At 42.7% G+C, this 21,711-nt stretch overlaps 1 protein-coding gene across 1 annotated transcript; it reads right to left on the bottom strand.

Moving 5' to 3' along the window:
- Positions 1 to 6,234: 6,234 nt before the first annotated feature.
- On the bottom strand, positions 6,235 to 7,884 carry LOC126356180 (exosome complex component RRP42). The gene has a single exon (XM_050006945.1). The coding sequence runs from the start codon at positions 7,719 to 7,721 to the stop codon at positions 6,837 to 6,839; it is 885 nt and encodes a 294-aa protein (XP_049862902.1). The 5' UTR covers positions 7,722 to 7,884; the 3' UTR covers positions 6,235 to 6,836.
- Between the last annotated feature and the right edge of the window lie 13,827 nt (positions 7,885 to 21,711).

The raw sequence follows: 21,711 nt of genomic DNA, 5'->3' as shown, positions 1-21,711 counted from the left end.
ACTTACGTAATGTTTGTAATAGATATTGCCCATCCACTCATTACTCGCGCACACTAAGGTGATGCTTCCTGTAAGAGTTAGGGCAACCTGTGCGCATTCGCACAGATGAAGGTCAATGGCATTTAACTATATATGAAGACAGTAACTGTTCTCGAAAGAACAGATACCATTGATGACTGTGCAGCTTCTTTAGAATAAATGATAATTAATTGAAATCCTCAGCTGCCGACAGGTGTTGTTGATATACCTTGATGGGGACAGCTGTCGGCAGCTGAGGGTTTCGATTAATTATCATTTATTCTAGAGAAGCTGCACAGTCACCAATGGTATCTGTTCTTTCGAGAACAGTTACTGCCTTCATAAAAAGCTATTTTAACTCCAGAATATTTACCAAGAGGATATCATCATCATTTAGTCATACGGAAAAGCAGCATGCCCTCGTGAAAAGTAACAACAGCAGTCCCTCCTTGCTTTTTGTTGTGCACAAAACCAAATCAGTGACTGGGAAAGAATTGAGTCGACAACAGATGGGTGCTTTCAAAGGGCTCACATATGGTAACAGGGCAACACATTGAAGTGACAAGCCATGAGACACCTCCCAATACCATGTCGGGCTTCTTGTACCCAGCGTAGTGCAGCAACTTGACATGGAATGGACTCAATTAGATGTCCCCTGCGGAAATAATGAGTCATGCTGCCTCTATAGGCATCCACAATTGTGAAAGTGTTGCCAGTGCAGGATTGTGTGCATGAACTGTCCTCTCAGTTATGTCCCATAAATGTTCAATGGGATTCATGTTGGGCAATCTGGGTGGAAAAATCATTTGCTAGAATTGTCCAGAATGTTCTTAAAACTAATTGCAATCAACTGTGTCCCTATGACATGGTGCATTGTCTTCCATAAAAATTCCATCATGGTTTGAGAACATGAAGTCCATGAATGTTTGCAAATGGTTTACAAGTACTGAACGTAACCATTTCCAGTCAACGGTCAGTCACGAGCTTAGCAGAGGGACTGCAGGCAATGTCATGCTGCTGGCAAAGGTGATTGCAGTGTTTTTTTTTTTCATGCTGTGTTGCTTATTTGTAAGCACTGGTAACTGTACACAAGTGCCACTGCTCTCTCTCATTAAGTGATGGCCTTTGATCACTGTGTTGTCCGTGGTGAAAGGTAATACCTGAAATTTGGTATTCTTGGTACACTCTTGGCTCTGTGGATCTTGCAGTATTGAATTCCCTAACAATTTCCGAAATGAAATGCCCCATGCGGCCATAATCATGTCTGAAACCTTTACACATGAATCTCCTGAGTGAAAATGACAGCTCAGCTAATGTACTGCTCTTTTGTACCTTGTTTATGTAATACTACCACCATCTCTCTATGTGCATATCACTGTCCCTTGACTTTTGTCACCTCAGTGTAAATATTGCCTTACAGTGATAATTAAGCTGTTACAAGACAAATCTAAGGGGAAAAAAAGGCTTTCACTTGCACATTTAGAGCACAGGTTGAAAATGCTGCTACAACCTAACCACCCAGCTAAAAATAAGATTGTGTGTCAAATCTTTTTGAATGATCTGTTCATTACCCAACAGTGAATCACAGTTAGAAATAGAATGAAAAACAGTAAGACAGTCTAGAAGGATACTTCAAGCTATTTACAGTTGCAAAATGTGGAAGCCAAATACTGAGGGAGTGTATGGTACGGAGTCAACAATCTCTCTGAAGACTTGTACTCGCTTGGTACAGGCAAGAAGATGGCAAGATGGAATATCTTTTTATTACTCATTATTTCATAGAATTTACAGGGAAGAGAAACTTCAAAGGCAACTATGTCAGAGTACAAAAGTTCAAACATTATAATAGTAATCCTTAATTTCAAGCCACAAACGGCAATTAAAGGAAACTATACCATTAAATTGACTGAGAAGAGCAATCAGTGCAGCTAAGCTATAGTGCAAGATAAATTGGTATCCCCAGTACAGGTTTCAGAGGGACAGATGTCCATGGGGAAATTCTGAACCTACTGGCACTCCCCCTCTGTTTTAACCCTTGGAGTCAACAAAACTGCAGACACAAACTGATCATAAAAATCCAGTATCTGTGAAGTGCACACCATAACAAGAATTGCAATTATTCTTGTGGGTTAAAGTGTACTTATGGTGTCAGGTGTTCTTCAACTGTATGCTGCTGTTCGCAATTTGTTTTAACTGTGAAGTGAAATGTGGTCAAGGAAGTGTGATTTGTGGAATTATGATCTGTCCCTCTCTTGGCCCTGATGATGACAAGTCTAATAAAATTTCTTGCTGTTACCTACTTTGATGATTCATACTTCCAATGCAGGTCACTTGCTTATCACTCTGTTTACATTATTTTCATGACAACCCTTTCCTCTTGGACAGCAAAACACCTCCAAGCCGCAATGTTAAGGAACAAGTGGCTCACAAAAGGTGGAGACGCTAACTTGCCATCCTGCCTCGTAGATGGGAAGCCTCTACGTCTTACATCAGACCTGTACATATCGCATGCCACTCCTACCACAGTATCATATCCAAAATATAACTACCAATAAAAATAAACTTTCTTCAAATCTCGTGAGCATATTTTATCATTATAAAGGCTCAAGAATTGTTATATATCTGTTATCGACATTGATATGTCACATCACAGTTGCTTATAGGTGACTGGGTGTTAGTGTACAGTAGCCAAATGAGAATCACTGAACCAAATGGCTTGTTTCAGTGGCAGACATGAAACAATTACTTTTGTTTTCAACATTGGTAGCACGAGATTGACAAATATTGTTCTGGTTATTATGGATTACATAAACTGATTAGTTTCTCATAGGTTTCTTGTATTTTACATTCCTTAGGATATCATTCCAATGTTATGACCTGGTTATAAGTTGGTGAAGCCAATGAATGTGACTCGAGGAAAATAGACTGCGGTAAGTAATTATCTGTAGCATAGCCAAAACTCTAGGGTATGTTGAAAGATTACTGTTTGACTGTGAGTTTGCGAAGTCAACGAATGCAACTGGAGGAAACTTGGCTGTGGAGACAAACTGATGTGTAGCATAGCCCAATGATCATTCAGAAAACTCTGTGGCGTTGAATGTCCCTTGGATTATCACCCATGGGGAATGAAATGAGGTGTCAGGACAACAGTAGATTTGTTCAGTTTCTTTATTCAGCCCTTGGCTGTAGTACATCAGGAACAGCTTGGTGCTGGCATCCAGTCGCCTCTCATGTAGAACAATAGATGTCGACATTGCTGACATCGCAAAGAGTGGGGCTGAGCATGGCATTACTTGAATGCTGCTGCCAGCAATGTTTCCAGCTGTGACCATGATGACAGCATGATGGCATAGCTGATGATAGCTGTGAACTTCCTCCAGTTAGCAGGCGGCTAACTTGTGTCTCAGGACACACTGCCCTGTCTTGTACTCGAGTAGTGAACTCCATACTGCATTCAAGGATGGCACTAGCTTATGCTGCAGGCTATGATACTGAGATGAGAGTAGCTTATTACAGTTATGGCCGAGTATTTACAGACTCCAGACTGTGTTTGTTTAGGGATTAAGGCATGTACTCTAAATACGTCTGTGGTGGCAAGGGAGGAAAGGTTTCTGTCGTCCTGCTAGTGTACTGCAGCGTCAGCTGTTGCTATACTGCACCCAGCTGGCTCCACTTTGCAATGCCTGTTGGCTGTGTTTTGCTTTGCAATTCATAATACTCTCACACACCTGCGTCTGACTCTATTGTAACTCACTTCTGCTCGGGCACATTTTTGGACCGAATACAGTCGCTATGCTACAGTAGGGTACTTTCAAAATGTACCAATTCCCGAGGTTGTGGCTACCCTGGACCCTTAGAGGACCTTTCAAATTTTAAAGATATTCTGTTTTATGACAACATTCTTCACAACCTGTTCCATTATGCTACAACATAATTTTGAACACTCCACATCATCATGATGATTATAAAACACTATTTTCTCATGATTTTGCCATATTTTCTAATTATCTGACTCAGTGTTTGTCATGTCCACTTTCCATCATTCACTCCACAAACAGTTACAAACTGTGGCATGGAATGGATAACCTGCTGTCAACCTAAGTGCACTTTTAACATTCTTGTGACCTCACATTTACTAGCTCCCCCAACTCTCAGTTAAACTATCCCCTCCTAAGTTAACCTACATCTCACATCCTGCTACATGAACATAAATAATGTCCATGTTATGTTTACTCTCCTTTTACTCATGTGATGCCACATCATGAATCCATCACAGAATAAAGTTGACATCTGGTGTCAGTTAAGTGAAGATACATTGTGGAGAAGAAGACAAGAGAATCCTTTATTGATGAAAGGTGGCCTCACATGTAACTACAAGCTTGGCAAGCAGGCTTGTGCAACCATGCTTGATAAAGCATGTGTAGGATAAATCTGTGCCAGCATCAGCACTGTACAAGCTGCTCGATGCTTGATCATTTTTCGATTATGCATGCTTGTGCATGCATGTATATGTTTGACTGTGTGTATCAAGTGCAGGGAGGCTTGTGCAAGCATTTGTCAATGATCTGCTTTGATTTAATTTTTATTTGATTCTGATAAATTACATTCTGTACAAAGGTACTGTACTGTAGGTCAAGTCAGAGAATGAGACAAGAAGGATCAATAGCACTGAGAGATAGTTTCCATAGCGCGTGTATCACAAACAGTTAATACAGGAATTATGTTTTCATTTATTTAACCATTCTTTACTCCTCATATCCAGTCTTCTCTCTTTTTTTCTGTAACACAAGCAAAAGTGTTGCCAAAGCAAGCGCATCATCATCTGAGCTCGACACTTCATGGCAAACAAACTAATGCTTGGACAACCATGCTTGAACTGTGTGTAGCCACCAGGAATTTGTGCAACCTTGCTCAAGCTTCCCTAACAAGCATGCAGTTATGGATGTTGTCACCTTAAGGTAAAGTCTGAGCAGAACTGGGTCAGAAACAAACTAATACCAATAAACCCCTGACTACAGGCACAATTAAGAGTTACTAACAATCAGTACAAGTCACTGTAACAAGAAATACAGAACATTTAAAAAGAAAATGGATTAGAATTAAAATAAAATATAAAAAATGTGTGACTACAACAAAAATCCCAGAATTAAATTCAACTAGGCCTACTTGTATTCATGGTACAAATAGATGTACATACTGATGTGCAGATGACTTAACATGTAACCTTAGAAACACTTCGAAGATTATTACATGTAAGTGAAGAGTCGGTGTAACGGCCCATTGACAACGGTCTTCATAGACAGAGCACAATGTAGGATAGGGCAAGGATGGGTAAGGAAGATGACCACGGAATTTCCCTAGAAATCAGTCCAGCATGTGCCTAATAATGTTCAGAGAAACCATTAAGAGTCTAGATCTGGATAATATTTGAACCTTCCTCATCCCTGACGAGAGGCAATGTCGTAACCACCACAGCATCTCACTCAGTGTATCACATGTAGAACTGACTTTCACATGTACATGGCCATTCCATGCCAAAATCAACACTCTTGCACTAAATAGCAAAATAAGTTATATCTGGATCAGAATAACAAGGCGACTTAACACGATGCCGACCATAGCAACAACTACTCTGATACCTCAGCTGCCAGCTACTGGACCGTTGTTGAAAATTGCAGTATGTAACATAATTGTGATTTGTTCTTATGAGCTTATCTTTCTCAGTGCTGTATGTTTCTTTCACAAACATATGTGAAACTACTTAAGAAAGTGATGACAATTTATGATCCTACACATTAATGGGAAACATATTCAGTATGGAACTGCGCAGCTGCTGGTATGGGAGGCATATTATGCTTGCCTGTAATTGTGAACTGACAACAGGCCCTACTCTCCATGCTCAAAATTCAATACCTTTGTACTCATGGATATCTCAAATGACAGGGAGGGGGGAAAACTAAGCCAGCAGAGTACCATCCCATACATCCATTACTACAGTTGCAATGCATATAAATTGTTCAAATCAGACTTTACAGAATAAATCACTGATTCACCTCAGGAATTCAGAATTTTGCTTAACCAGTGACATATTCGGCACAATATTTCTTGTTGTGGTGTCAGGAGAATGTTAAATGAAGAGTGAGAAATGCTAATGTTCTATGCAGCATCCATTACACAATTTGATTCAGAAATATGGATACAATAAAGAATTTCAAATGTGTTTAAAAATTTTATTACTGATATTCTTAAACAGAGGAACATATTTTTCTTTTCCTTTTTTTCTGTTTAGCAAAATTTCATCCAGAAATTCTCAATCCAATCCATACTGCATCAAAATTCTGCCCATGGCAGGGAATATCATCATTCACTGAGGTACTAATGGTGCGGCTGATAAAAATGTCACTTCATCATAATTGCACCTGTGAAGTGCATTACTTAACTTTCAACATGATAATTTTAATCTTACAGGCAATTAAAGAAGCAGTATTAGGATGTCTTTGGAAAATATGCAGCTATTTTATTGTACAAAAACTAAGATACAAAATAATAAATCAAATCAATTTGAAATTAGCCTACACTTTCAAGCCTGACAAAAATGACACCTTAGCAAATTACACATTTTCTTGAAAATCATACTTAGTATTAACTGGTTACGTCTTAAGTTATTTCTTGGCTTGGAATCATGTGATATTTACAACTCAAAGAAAAATTTTACTACCCCAAGCGACTTGGTAACAAACAATATGGCATTAAATATTTTATTTTTATGCACATCAGAATTAAATGACACAAAACAGCTCTATGGATCCATATATCCGCTATTTTAAAAATCCGTATGGTTCATACACTCCTCCTTCATTTACCTTTTCTGCTTCTCTAAGTAAGGCATTCTTCAGTGTCTTGTTAAGATTGTAGCCTATGTCTCTGCCTTCAATTAGAGCATCCCGAAATGTATGGGGGCTCAGGCTTCCTTCCCCAGTCTTGAAAACTGAGGTCACTAAACCGGATTCAGTTACTGCTATGACCACACTTGCAACGCTACACGCTTCCTCTTCGGCTGTCGGATCAACTACACAGTTATCGCCTATTTTACAAAGTGTAATTAGAACAGGAGTATTTGAAACATCCAAATGGGTACAGTCGTTATAATTCTGCGATAACACAAGCATTTCCTCGTCACCATCCTTGCCTTCATTTTCGACTTTTGGCACTCTGGTATTGTGCAAGGCTGCTTTAACTGCCAATGAGACTGCATCAAAAAGGTTACCTCCACATTCTAAGATAAGAATGTCAACATATAGCTTCCAGCAATGAACACCAGGTGTAATTATCAAAGGCGAAAGGTTGAAAACTTGTGAAGACATGTACGCTCTTGCCAAACTTGCACTAATTTCTGTGGCTAAGTCTTCACCTCCTCTACCTTCGAATGCAGGCGTCGCATTTGCAGAGCAGTCAACGAAGAACTCTATCTTCCCCTCGTTTGGTCTCTCGGGGAAAGGAGTGTCAATTTCTGTTTTTACGCCCACTAAAATATCGGTGTTTGCTAAGCGCAAGCGAGCCGAACCATTTGCATGAATTACCACTTCTGTTTCTAATTCGATGGGTCTGTACGTTCGTCTGTTCCTCCCGTCCGTTCTAAAATCCTCGTCAACACCGTGCAAAATGTAAGTCTTTTCGGCTGTACTCAGGAGTACTTCCGCCATATGGACGAGGCTTTGAACAGCAGCAGATGGTGAAATCTTTTTACAAAACCTAAATAACACGATAATACACCAATAACTACACGAACATGCACCACAAGTTTAAATACTTCCCCGCGAACATTACATATAAACAAAACATATACACGTATAATCAAAGATGTTGCCCCTGCTGGGAGCGTTGAGTGCAGAGATGAATGTTTTGTGTGGATATTCACAGCCGACCTTATTAATACGTTCGTTCAAAATACAGTTGCAACAAGTGCAATCACGCGGATGCGTTCGACGCAGGCATTCTCCCAGTTCTCGTGGTTTCTATCCGAATTGCAGTCAATGGACTACTGCATACAATTTCGACTGATCAAAGGAAGTTTTCTGATTGGCTCCAAAGCCTTTAACTTAACAAGCCTGCTTCAAACTCAAAGTTTCCAGCGCGCGCATGTGCCAAGGTTTTTGTGTTCAGTCTCGTAGGATTGACGTTGAAAATAAAAAGTAGCAGTTTTCTGCTAGCCTTTTAAAGGAACTATATATCTCAAACTTATGTGAAAATTTAGTACACTCTAGTGTAATTTTATACCCTCGAGTGATTTTTCTGTAGAAATGTGTTGCATAAAACCTGGCTTATCAAAAGCAAAAGGATCTCACTATCCTTTAACGTCACTTTCGAAATGAACAAATTTTTCTATTGCATACAAGGAGCCTATCACAAGAGCTGATAATGTACTATATTAATTGTTGTAAATGACACATACACATTAAGATGGCTCACTTTAGTAAAAATAAGCTTGCTATGCTGTAAGATTCTTAACCTGTGGACATATTGCTGCCGCTCCATACCAACTAAACAAACGATAATTTTTCTTAAAATTAGGTAATTTCCGGCATTTTTAATGTTTGGGCAGTTACCAGTACTACACTCCTGGAAATGGAAAAAAGAACACATTGACACCGGTGTGTCAGACCCACCATACTTGCTCCGGACACTGCGAGAGGGCTGTACAAGCAATGATCACACGCACGGCACAGCGGACACACCAGGAACCGCGGTGTTGGCCGTCAAATAGCACTAGCTGCGCAGCATTTGTGCACCGCCGCCGTCAGTGTCTGCCAGTTTGCCGTGGCATACGGAGCTCCATCGCAGTCTTTAACACTGGTAGCATGCCGCGACAGCGTGGACGTGAACCGTATGTGCAGTTGACGGACATTGAGCGAGGGCGTATAGTGGGCATGCGGGAGGCCGGGTGGACATACCGCCGAATTGCTCAACACGTGGGGCGTGAGGTCTCCACAGTACATCGATGTTGTCGCCAGTGGTCGGCGGAAGGTGCACGTGCCCGTCGACCTGGGACCGGACCGCAGCGACGCACGGATGCACGCCAAGACCGTAGGATCCTACGCAGTGCCGTAGGGGACCGCACCACCACTTCCCAGCAAATTAGGGACACTGTTGCTCCTGGGGTATCGGCGAGGACCATTCGCAACCGTCTCCAAGAAGCTGGGCTACGGTCCCGCACACCGTTAGGCCGCCTCCAGTGGTGTCGCGACAGGCGTGAATGGAGGGAAGAATGGAGACATGTCGTCTTCAGCGATGAGAGTCGCTTCTGCCTTGGTGCCAATGATGGTCGTATGCGTGTTTGGCGCCGTGCAGGTGAGCGCCACAATCAGCACTGCATACCACCGAGGCACACAGGGCCAACACCCGGCATCATGGTGTGGGGAGCGATCTCCTACACTGGCCGTACACCTCTGGTGATCGTCGAGGGGACACTGAATAGTGCACAGTACATCCAAACCGTCATCGAACCCATCGTTCTACCATTCCCAGACCGGCAAGGGAACTTGCTGTTCCAACAGGACAATGCACGTCCGCATGTATCCCGTGCCACCCAACGTGCTCTAGAAGATGTAAGTCAACTACCCTGGCCAGCAAGATCTCCGGATCTGTCCCCCATTGAGCATGTTTGGGACTGGATGAAGCGTCGTCTCACGCGGTCTGCACGTCCAGCACGAACGCTGGTCCACCAGGTGGAAATGGCATGGCAAGCTGTTCCATAGGACTACATCCAGCATCTCTACGATCGTCTCCATGGGAGAATAGCAGCCTGCATTGCTGCGAAAGGTGGATATACACTGTACTAGTGCCGACATTGTGCATGCTCTGTTGCCTGTGTCTATGTGCCTGTGGTTCTATCAGTGTGATCATGTGATGTATCTGACCCCAGGAATGTGTCAATAAAGTTTCCCCTTCCTGGGACAATGAATTCATGGTGTTCTTATTTCAATTTCCAGGAGTGTATTTAGTTGTTTATTAAATTTGGTACTAATTACCGGCAGTGTATTGTCGATCAGAAGCAAAATTTTTGTTACCAAAACCAATGAGACACACTAATCAAATGTTTTCGTTATATGTATGTAATCAAAATATGTAAAAAAAAAACAGGATGTTGAAGAGGATAGTGAAATCAGGAATAATTAAGAACGTCTTCAGTTAACATCTTGTATCACTAGTTCTCCCAGAAGTACCGAGGACAAGTGGGAAGCAGAAACATTTGACTAAATTTCATTCTTCATAATCAATGGTTTTGGAAAGCTTACAACTATCATTCATTCTTTAAATAAGGTCATGACACTCTGCACCACTTACGTATTTTTTCATGCTTCACATGACACATTTCAAGAATTTCTCATCGTAATGATGAAATATTTACAGCAGTATATGTGTGTTGCGCTGCCTGTCTTGCATTGTAGCAATCATTTTGTGGTTATCAGATACTGTGCCTTCTCCACTGTGCAGAAAACAAGCCACACACAAACCATTACTTATATTGTTTGTGGAATTTCACAGCGTATGTGCATGTCTGCTTAAACTGCATAATGTAGTAGGCACAGTGCAGTACCTAACCTCCAGTCACATATTTAGTATGGTCTGATTAGATGGGGGCACTTCCCTCACTTCAAGAACATCTTGAAATTACAAAAAAAAAAAAATCTTACACATAATATGTAAAAGGGGTCATAGGAAGCACTGTCGTCCTCTTTTTTCCACACTCATAATACTCACAATTATAAATTTATACATTTATGTGTCTGTACTCTATATTAAAAATAATATTTCAGAATATATTGGCAGAAGGGAAACACGTGAACACCAGAGCTAAGGGTAATTTAGACATACCATGCCACAGATTAGCAAGAACAGGAAATTCCCACAAAGCAAACCCACTCAAAATGTTCAATAAATTGCCAATTCATGTTCAGTCTATGGATTTTTTTTTAATTAAGAGGTACAGCTGTTGTCAGATCATCCGTTTTAGGCCATTAAAGAATTCTTTGAGATACCTGAGAAGGATATTAGCATTTAAAAGTTTTCTAGAATTTATTCTCATTGTCAGGTGAAAACATTTATGTAAGTTTTTGTGAGTAATTGTATGTGTGTTGTGGAAAAGAGGCACAACACACATACAAACAACTCACAAAATACTTAATTTCATCTGACAATGAGAATAGATTCTGGAAAAACATAGTGCTAAGGACAAAAAATCATGTACCCAGTGCACTGTTTCATTATTTAAATCAGAACTTTTGAGCAACATGAAGAGAGTAGAGGTGTCAACTAGTGCTACACATGGCCAGACAATGAAACACCAAAATTTGTATTTGAAATTACCCAAAGGGTTCTGATGGCTGAAACTATTACAAAGCTGCACATGCACAGTGCAGAAAATTTGAAAATGATCTACTTGGAGGCAGCTGTGGAAAAGCACAACTGAAGCCACATTTCCACAGACAACGAAAACTTGCACATGTATGTCCCCACCACCAAACTGGTCAGTCAACTGGCCTGTGGAAAAACAGGTGGCATGGCAATCAGAAATGTTAACTTACTGGCATTGCACCTTTCCAGAGATTCAGCAACTGTCATGAGGTGAATCTTCTTTTATTTTGCTTTTATTCATTGATGGCACTTCTAGTTTATCTGCAGGTCCAGATACATCACAGGTCAACGTGTTGGTGGTCATGCCTGTAGGCCTCAACAGGTTGAAGGCTACTGCTGAACAAGGAGGAGGAAGTGTCACATACAGACCAAGACATGAAACAACCAATAATAATGTTAACTACAGACAAAGATGTAATATGTGATACTTACTTTTCCACTTCTTCCTGTTCTGCAGGGCTGTGCTCAATCTCAACTATTGCTGCCGCTGACACTTTATGGGTCTTCTTCTGTTGCTGCGGTCCAAGAGTGAGTGAGACTGAGGTGGAGTTGCTAAGCCCACCTTGTATCTCCTCTGCTGCTGTCACCAGACACTGTGATACTATTGGCTGAAGCCTATCATGTGATTCAATTCAGTATTCTCATTGACTTTCACCCTTTTTTCCTGGACCATCATACTGGATTACTTCCCAGGGAAGGAGGGGGAAAGGGGAGAGGGAAGCAGAGGAGGGTCAACTGCTCCTTCTGGTGGTGGTGGTGTTGTGAACTAGACCAACTGGACTCCAAATCTCAAAGTGAACACACACAAAATTTGATATTCCCACCAACAAATTTGAATTTCCCGCCATTTTTGAATTTTCTGCCAAAATTTCCGTTTCCCGCAGTTTCCAATGGTGCTGGGAGGGGGCTGGAAGTTCCCTGAGCGGGGCCCACATGTCAGCTGGGGAAAACACATGACAACATTAGAGTATGAGGCGGATTAATTGTTCAATTAATTAATTTGCGTGATAAATTTAATAACAATTTAACATCAAAATGGTCCCAGAACCCGCTTTGTCCGATTACTTGTTGGATCTTGCACACTCGTTGCTCATAGGGTGCCTAAGGATACAGCGTTATGGGAATGCTATACAACAATAAAAGCAAATAACATTACTAGTTTTATTTCCATGGAGCAATTGACAATAATTCACTTTGGAGCTACTTCAGTGTCACAAGTAACATGCAAACAGTAACATTTGTCGCTATAGACAAAATTCAGACAAGTAACTGATACGGATCACAACTAGTGGTTCTTGCAGTACGCTCCGCAAATACGTTCAACTAATGTCTGTATACAGCCAATCTGAGTGGCCGAGGCTGGCAGATGCGGCGCTTATATTCGCTTTTAGTGGGGGGCGCTCCTGGCGCGGCTCGGCACTTGTCAGAGAGCTATTGGCTGACATTTCCTTACCACATTCTCTGGTTCTCCATTATCCGTCTTCGTCCCTGCTGTGCCAAAACATTCCTCCTCTCCAAAGCGACGGACTGTCGTCATGTCTGTAGTGCGACCACGGCGGGGGATGCAGGAGTTTGGGTGCAACGTCAGGCCAGTAGTTGAGGCTCCAGGGGACATCAAGCTTCCGGCTGCACCCCGCCATCCGGCCTGAGCTCTGCTAAAAATATCCCCTGGAAAACGACCAGAATGGTACGTGTCCACCTCCTGCTGCCATGAACCAGATGAAGAAGGCGGCGACTGCTGCGCTGTGGGCGGCTTCAGCTCCATCGGTAGGATGAGATGAGGTGGAGGAAGCGAAGGCTCTGTCTCCATTGGGTCGTCCTGCAGTGTTGTGATGACAACCTATGGCGGCTGCTGTGGCCGCTCTGTCCTCTGGACCAGTGAATCTGGGGGAAGAGAGACTGAAAATCATCGTGTACATGAGAGAGGCGAAGCTGATTTTGATGGCGGCGCTGCAAACCATCTGAACTTGAAAGAAGATACATGCAATCGCCAAGTGGAGTGACGATCTTGCCTAGCGCCCACCGTCTGCTACCGCTAAAAGCCCTGTAAGAGACAATATCATGCGGCGTGAAGCGATACTTGCGGCTTTCTTGCGGCACCGGATGCTGAGGAGGGTGAAGCAAGTGGAGCAGTGTGCGATGGCGGCGGCCGTGAAGAAATTCCGCCGGCGATGGTCCATCTCGTGGGTACGAACGGTACGAGGCAAGAAACAGTTGCAGTGCCTGATGTCTGGTGTGCGTGGAGCGAAGTTTGACCATCTGCTGCTTCATTGTTCTTACAAAACGTTCCGCTTCGCTGTTTGCCTGCGAATATAATGGTGCACTAGTTAGATGCTGTATGCCATTGCATTCACAGAATATTTCAAATTCAGTTGCCATAAACTGAGGTCTGTTGTCTGACACTGTTACTTCAGATAACCCTTCTAGGCAAATAATCTCTGACAACACCTGAATTGTGCTATGGGACGTTGTCGAGTTCGTTCTCACAGTTGTTCCAAAACGTTCCCGCAAAATCTATGTGCACATGTTTCCATGGCGATTGTGACTCAGGCCAAACAGGGAATTTTTGTGATGGAGCGGACTGACTTTCCGCGCATGCGTGACACTATGACGTCATCTATTCTATCTGGCCATCCATGCCCTGTCAAGTACAGGGTCGACACGCTAACTGTTTCATACGAACAATCCCCCGGTGTCCTCGGTGAAGTAACTGCAACACTTCTTTCTGTAAAACTTTAGGAATCAACACACGTGACTGTCCATTGTCATTCTGAACAAGAATCACACCTTTCTATACACCGAAGCTATGCTGACATGCGAATTATTGGCGCACTACAAAGTTCTGTATGCTATGCAAGGAACGAGGCTAAGATGTACGATTGTAGTTGAGCAAAATGTTCAGATTTGAATCAGTTTCCATGGCCTGTGCAATTGTCTCATAGTTCAGTGGAAAAGACTGAAGCAATTCAGAATCCTGAGCATCGATGTGACAACAAGATGCAGCAGAAGCGTCAAAGTCTGTATTAAGGCCAATCGGAAGATGTGAAAGCGAGTCCGCATTACTATGTTGAGATGTCAGGCGACACACAATCTTGTGCTTGTATTGAGACAACAACAAAGCCCATCCTTGAAATTTTCGGGCAGTTCGTACAGGAACCGGTTTCGTCGGATGAAACAAGGACTGCAAAGGCTTATGATCCGTTACTAAGTAGACTTTTCTACCATAAAAATAGTAGCGAAATTTGGTGGCACCACACACAATAGCTAAAGACTCTTTTTCAATTTGTGAATAGTTACACTGCGCTTTGGACAACAATTTTGATGCGAAAGCACCAAATCTGTGCGAAAGCACTGCACCGATTCCGTAGGAGGAAGCGTCAACTTGCAGTGCAACTGGTTTGTCAGTATCAAAGTGAACTAAGCAGTGATCACTGAGCAGTGCATCTTTAAGCTTTTGAAAAGCTACTTGGCACCCATCTGTCCAAACAAAGGGGACAGTATTGCAACGAAAGCGATGCAATGGAGATGCAATTTGGGCAGCATTCGGTATGAACTGAATATAATAGTTCATTTGACCTAAAACTGACTGCAATTCTGTGCTACTGCGAGGAAGTAGCAAATCTCGTATGTCTAACTAATGCGACTGCAGAGGATGTACACGATGATTGTTTGTGACATGACAATGATACTGCAACTCAGGTTTAAAAAAATCACACTTGCCCAGTCTACACCTCAGTCCTGGGGATCAGACAACATATGAAACAAAGCACATAAATTTGCAAGATATTCTTCAGGTGTACAACCTCCCATGACAGTGTCGTCCAAATGGTTTGAGCTACTTGGCACTTGGGCAGTCAGCTGTCCCAAATACCGCTACGAAATAGCGGGTGCGGAAGCACTGCCAAAAGGCAAACGCAAATATTTAAACAAACTCAAGTTAGTATTCACTACACACTCTTTTTGAAATTACTCATCAAGTGGTATCTGAAGATACGCGTCACGTAAATCAATTTTTGTAAAGTAGCATCCAGCACCTAATTTGTCCATAAGATCCTCTTGGCGCGGCAGTGGATGAGTATCAGTCACAGTTTGTCTGTTGACTGTAGATTTAAAGTCAACACAGAGGCGAATGCGAGCTAAAAGTTTGGGAAGCAAAACTAGTGGACTTGTCCACTGGTTAGCTGATATGAGCGCATTAACTCCATTATCTTGCAATCCTTTAACTTCAGCAATGACTTTGTCCCATAAGGCAATGGGAACAGTTGTGGCCTGGCAAAATTTCGGCTGAGCATTGTCTTTCAGAGTAGTATGTCTAACAAAATTGTTAGCTTTGCCTAAACCTTCAGAAAAGAGTTCTGGGAATTGTTTTAGCAAGCTAGCTACACTGTCTTTTGCTTTAAATAAGGACACTGACAACACATTGTCCTGAATGTTAAAGCCAAACAAATCAAAACAATCATGTCCAAATATATTCTCACACTCGCGTGACTGTAACACTAAAAAGTCACTGTTTGCGTATGTGAGCAATACAAGGCAGGCAGAGTACATTTTCTGCAAACGGGAATGTCTTGTCCATTATAAGCCATCAGTTGCGTGCTAGTTTTCAGTTCATGTGTGTGACGATTTAGCAATGTGACAGAGGCACCCATGTCTAACTGAAATTTCACACGTTTCCCGCAAATAAGTAAATGGAACGAAAAGTTTGTTTGACTGAGCTATCTCTGTAGAAACTGCACGCTTGCTTGTTTTGCTAATGCCCATTGCAGACTGGGAATATACTACATTAATGGCATGGGCCTTGTGACTAGATTTTTTTGTGAGTGCGCCGAATTGTTATGTTTGTTCCGTTGCAAATATGCGGATTGCACATGTCTTTTCCTACCACAAGCTTAACACTGAGCTTGTCGGTAGGGGCTCTTGTGCTGTGAATAACACTGTGGGCAAGACTTAGCCCTGTTCGCCTGTGTAGCCGCCTGTTTGGTGAGCTGCTGACGCGACATGGAGAGGTGGTGGTTACTCGGCGTGGCTAGCACATGCCGCCAGTGCAGAAAGGGCCGGCCGCCAGCAAGGGACTCAACCTGACAAATAGCTGGCTGCTCCAATGTATGAGCTGACAAGGCACTGGAATCATACTGATCTAGTATTTGCACTACATTCTGAAGTGATGGATAGCAATGTTTCAAAATTTGTTCTCTGATTTTGACATCATGCACATTGTACACGATCGCATCACGCAGCATAATACCTGAATATAAAGCACTGCAAGGACATTTGAATTTGTATTTCCTTGTCATGCCTTGCAAATCTGTTACCCACTCACAATAACGTCGTTCTGACCGTTTTTTTGCAATTAAAGAATTGATACCCAGCTGCTACCGCATTCACTTGTTGGTCATAATCGTTTGTTAGGGCCTGTACCACCTGTTCATAATTAAGTTCAATCGGAGTGGCATTGGGAAAATAAGTTTTTGAATTAATCTTAACACTGCACTTCCGACCGTGGATAATAGATATGGATGTTTCACAGTAGCTGGGACGTCGTGGGCGATGAGATGTGATTTGAACTGGGACAACCACTCAAGCCGTTCTTCTTGTTCACTAAACTTGTTCCATAGGGCGCACATCGTTGGCCAGACATGCCCACCAATCCTATCCCAGCCCCTGTTCATCGGGCCGCAGCCACGAGCATTAGATGCCACATAGCTAATGCAGATGTTTCGTTAGAAGACGCAAATGCAATGGTCAGGTATGGGGATTGTTTGTAACACCTCATCGCCAGTTGTTGGATCTTGCCCACTCGTTGCTTATAGGGTGCCTAAAGAATACAGCGTTCTCGGAATTGTTTACAACAATACAAGCAAATAACATTAGTAGATTTATTTCTATAAAACAATTGACAATACTTAACTTTGGAGTTAATTGGTGTCGCAAGTGATATGCAGACAGTAACATTTGCTGCTATAGACAAAGTCCAGACAAGTAACTGACAAGGATCTCAACTAGTGGTTCTTGTAGCACACTCCACTAATGTCTGTACACAGCCGATCTGAGTGGACAAGGCTGACAGGAGCGGCGCTTATATTCACTTTTTACGGGGAGCGCTCCTGGCGCGGCTCGGTGCTTGGCAGCGAGCTATTCCTCACCACCTTCTCTGGTATTCCGTACTTCATATTCGTTTAGGGTCTTGTGGTTACGCCAGAACATTATCACATGACTGTCTTTCATGTTTATTGCTTCCTTATTTTTGTAATGCTGTAAAAACTAATAGCTGGTTTTCCTTTCTTATGTAAAATCAAGACATGCAGACTATGCAGTCTAAAGGCCATTTCACACTGATCATCATAACACGTCACGTTTTGTCTTGTCAAAACACTCTCAATGCATTTCAAATGGCGACGTCCGCAGTGGCCATCCCATCACATCACGACACGTAACCTCGCATCACAGCACTGTCGAGATTTCTCTGGAAGAAAGTTTTGACGGCTCCCGCTACTCGCATAGCAGGATACTTGTGGAGTGCACATGAGGGTCTTTTAGACTAGACAGTAGTTTGAGGTACTCTGATGAACGTTCGCTAGTCGATACACAACAAAGGAAGTCAGACTGTGGGTCAGAGTAAAGACACTTCGACTCTCAAAATTTTATCAGTAAACTGTCAAAGTATTTGTAACGGAGTTCCTGAATTTACTGTCGCCCAGGGTAGCTCTCACGTTCAAATTATTCTTGGGACCGAGAGCTGGTTGAAACCCGAAGTGGAAAGCTCTGATATACACTACTGGAAATTGAAATAAGAACACCGTGAATTCATTGTCCCAGGAAGGGGAAACTTTATTGACACATTCCTGGCGTCAGATACATCACATGATCACACTGACAGAACCACAGGCACATAGACACAGGCAACAGAGCATGCACAATGTCGGCACTAGTACAGTGTATATCCACCTTTCGCAGCAATGCAGGCTGCTATTCTCCCATGGAGACGATCCTAGAGATGCTGGATGTAGTCCTGTGGAACGGCTTGCCATGCCATTTCCACCTGGCGCCTCAGTTGGACCAGCGTTCGTGCTGGACGTGCAGACCGCGTGAGATGACGCTTCATCCAGTCCCAAACATGCTCAATGGGGGACAGATCCGGAGATCTTGCTGGCCAGGGTAGTTGACTTACATCTTCTAGAGCACGTTGGGTGGCACGGGATACATGCGGACGTGTATTGTCCTGTTGGAACAGCAAATTCCCTTGCCGGTCTAGAAATGGTAGAACGATGGGCTCGATGACGGTTTGGATGTACCGTGCACTATTCAGTGTCCCCTCGACGATCACCAGAGGTGTACGGCCAGTGTAGGAGATCGCTCCCCACACCATGATGCCGGGTGTTGGCCCTGTGTGCCTCGGTCGTATGCAGTCCTGATTGTGGCACTCACCAGCACGGCGCCAAACACGCATACGACCATCATTGGCACCAAGGCAGAAGCGACTCTCATCGCTGAAGACGACACGTCTCCATTCGTCCCTCCATTCACGCCTGTCGCGACACCACTGGAGGGCTGCACGATGTTGGGGCGTGAGCGGAAGACGGCCTAACGGTGTGCGGGACGGTTGCGAATGGTCCTCGCCGATACCCCAGGAGCAACAGTGTCCCTAATTTGCTGGGAAGTGGCGGTGCGGTCCCCTACGGCACTGCGTAGGATCCTACGGTCTTGGCGTGCATCCGTGCGTCGCTGCGGTCCGGTCCCAGGTCAACGGGCACTTGCACCTTCCGCCGACCACTGGCGACAACATCGATGTACTGTGGAGACCTCATGCCCCACGTGTTGAGCAATTCGACGGTACGTCCACCCGGTCTCCCGCATGCCCACTATATGCCCTCGCTCTCAGTCCGTCAACTGCACATACGGTTCACGTCCACGCTGTCGCGGCATGCTACCAGTGTTAAAGACTGCGATGGAGCTCCGTATGCCACGGCAAACTGGCTGACACTGACGGCGGCGGTGCACAAATGCTGCGCAGCTAGCGCCATTCGACGGCCAACATCGCGGTTCCTGGTGTGTCCGCTGTGCCGTGCGTGTGATCATTGCTTGTACAGCCCTCTCGCAGTGTCCGGAGCAAGTACGGTGGGTCTGACACACCGGTGTCAATGTGTTCTTTTTTCCATTTCCAGGAGTGTATTTAGCGAGATGTGGAACATATATCGGAAGGACAGATTTGAGGCCGTAGGAGAGGGAGTATTCATTGCAGTTGGCAAAAACATTGTCTGTATTGAAGTCGAAGTGGACAGCAACAGTAAGTTTCCCTGGACACATATGTAAGATTTGTGGGTGAAACCAAGTTAACTGTTGGACATTTTTACTGGTAACCCGATTCAGCTAAGGCAGTTCTAGAGTCATTCAAAGAAAGCCTATGGTCAGTAGTGTGTAAATATCTAGATCATGAATAATACTAGTTGGAGGCGACTTTAACCTATCAAATACAGACTGGGATGCCTATGGATTCATTGTGTGGGGCACAGACAGACAGTCATGTGAAATACATTTGAACACATGTTCTGAAAACTGTCTTAAGCAGCTAACTCTGCAGTCCCCATACAATGGAAATATCTTAATCTTTGTAGTTACAAATAGGCCAGACCTTATAGACAATGACAGTATCTGATCAAGGTTACCTAGGAGGACACCACCACTTATATTCAAGGTCATGATGTACTGTGGAATGCGGTTACTTTGATTCATGGTGAATGTTATAAAGAAATTAATAATTATTAAAAAGAAGAATTGCTTCATTTCTGGACGCAATTGTACAATTTTATTTTTTGCATTGGCAGCACAGCACCTCACTCTTTGTCATTGCCCAAGTGCTACATGTACAAAAGAATCTATATCAGCGATTTTAATAAAAAAAGGTGAGTACTGCATTTTAACTATTTCAAAGGCTTAACTAACTTTAAGGGTACCAGACTGGATATGAAAGGCGCTAGAAAGAAATTATAGGTTAGATTGCTATGTTATTGATTAGCTTGAGAAACAAATCTTATTTTATATTCTGGCCTCAAAAATTTCATTCACTTACGGTTATTCATTTTTATGGGGTGTGATTGATTATGGGCATGGGACTTCTTTGATCATAAATCAAACTCATCCCCGGATCTAGCAGTTTTTCTCTTTTTGTCATTCTTAACATGAACAATTAATATATTTGCAATGGTGACTGTTTTATATGCTTTTTTTTTACTTTCAATGCTATACCAGGAATGTGTACACAGCCTTTAGGCGCTCGCACCTATCGAAGTTATAATGAAGAGATGATGGAGCGAGATGTAACAGCTTTTGCAGAAGGTCGTATGATCTTGCAGGATGCTTCCAAAAAATTTAACATACTGTGTAGTATGATTTTCAATAAGTACTATGGAAAGGTAAAAGGGCCAGGAGCACAGCCAGTATTTGCCGGAAATGAGGAGAAATTACGTCTAAAGCTGGTGCCAAATGTTCTGAATGGGGGGGACATCCCCTCACAATCTTGGCTTTGTGCATATTTGCTAAATCCCTTTTAGACAGACGAGACAGAACAGTTTCTAAATTTAAAAACAACTTTCCTGGGCAAGACTGGGCATACTCACTAATGAAGTATGACAAAATGTTGAGAAATATTTCAGTGACCTTGAAAAAACTTTAAAGATATGACTGACTCAAATATTTTCAATTACAACGATTCTAACTTGAGTGATGATCCAGGGAAGAAGATAGGGATATATCGTAGAAATGACAAATACCTAGAAAAGGCAATGAATTATTCTCGATGTGTCACATTGATATGATTTGTGATGATAGTGTGATTTTACTACCCTATATCATATACAAAATTCTTCCCCATTATGACTTCTGGAAAGAGTGAACTCCATGCATTCCACCATGTTGCTATCAGACTTGGAGGTTCTGAAAAGGATAATGATCTAACCGTACAGACCATGGTTGGATCGACATCTCAACATTCAGAAATTGGTTTGTTAGTAGTTTTTTGCCTCAAGTAAAAAGATTATCTGAAGGTTAAATTTTTATTGGATATAATTTTCTCAATTACATGAAGAGGTGATAAAATTTAGTGGTGAAAATAAAGTTGATTGTTTAATTCCACATGTGATGTGCCTTTTCGAATCTCTGTAAATGGCATTATTCTGCCCAATGAAAGCAGCTTGGCGATGAGTGCTGACAAATTGGAAGATAAAAAATGCTAAATTGGCAGTTGTTCCAAAGGACACATTTCTGGATCTTTTGACAAAAGCT

This window comes from Schistocerca gregaria, chromosome 3, assembly GCF_023897955.1.
Source record: "Schistocerca gregaria isolate iqSchGreg1 chromosome 3, iqSchGreg1.2, whole genome shotgun sequence".
Classification (NCBI taxonomy): domain Eukaryota; kingdom Metazoa; phylum Arthropoda; class Insecta; order Orthoptera; family Acrididae; genus Schistocerca; species Schistocerca gregaria.
The sequence above is the reverse complement of the archived record's forward strand: the minus strand, read 5'-3'. Positions and strand labels throughout refer to the sequence as shown.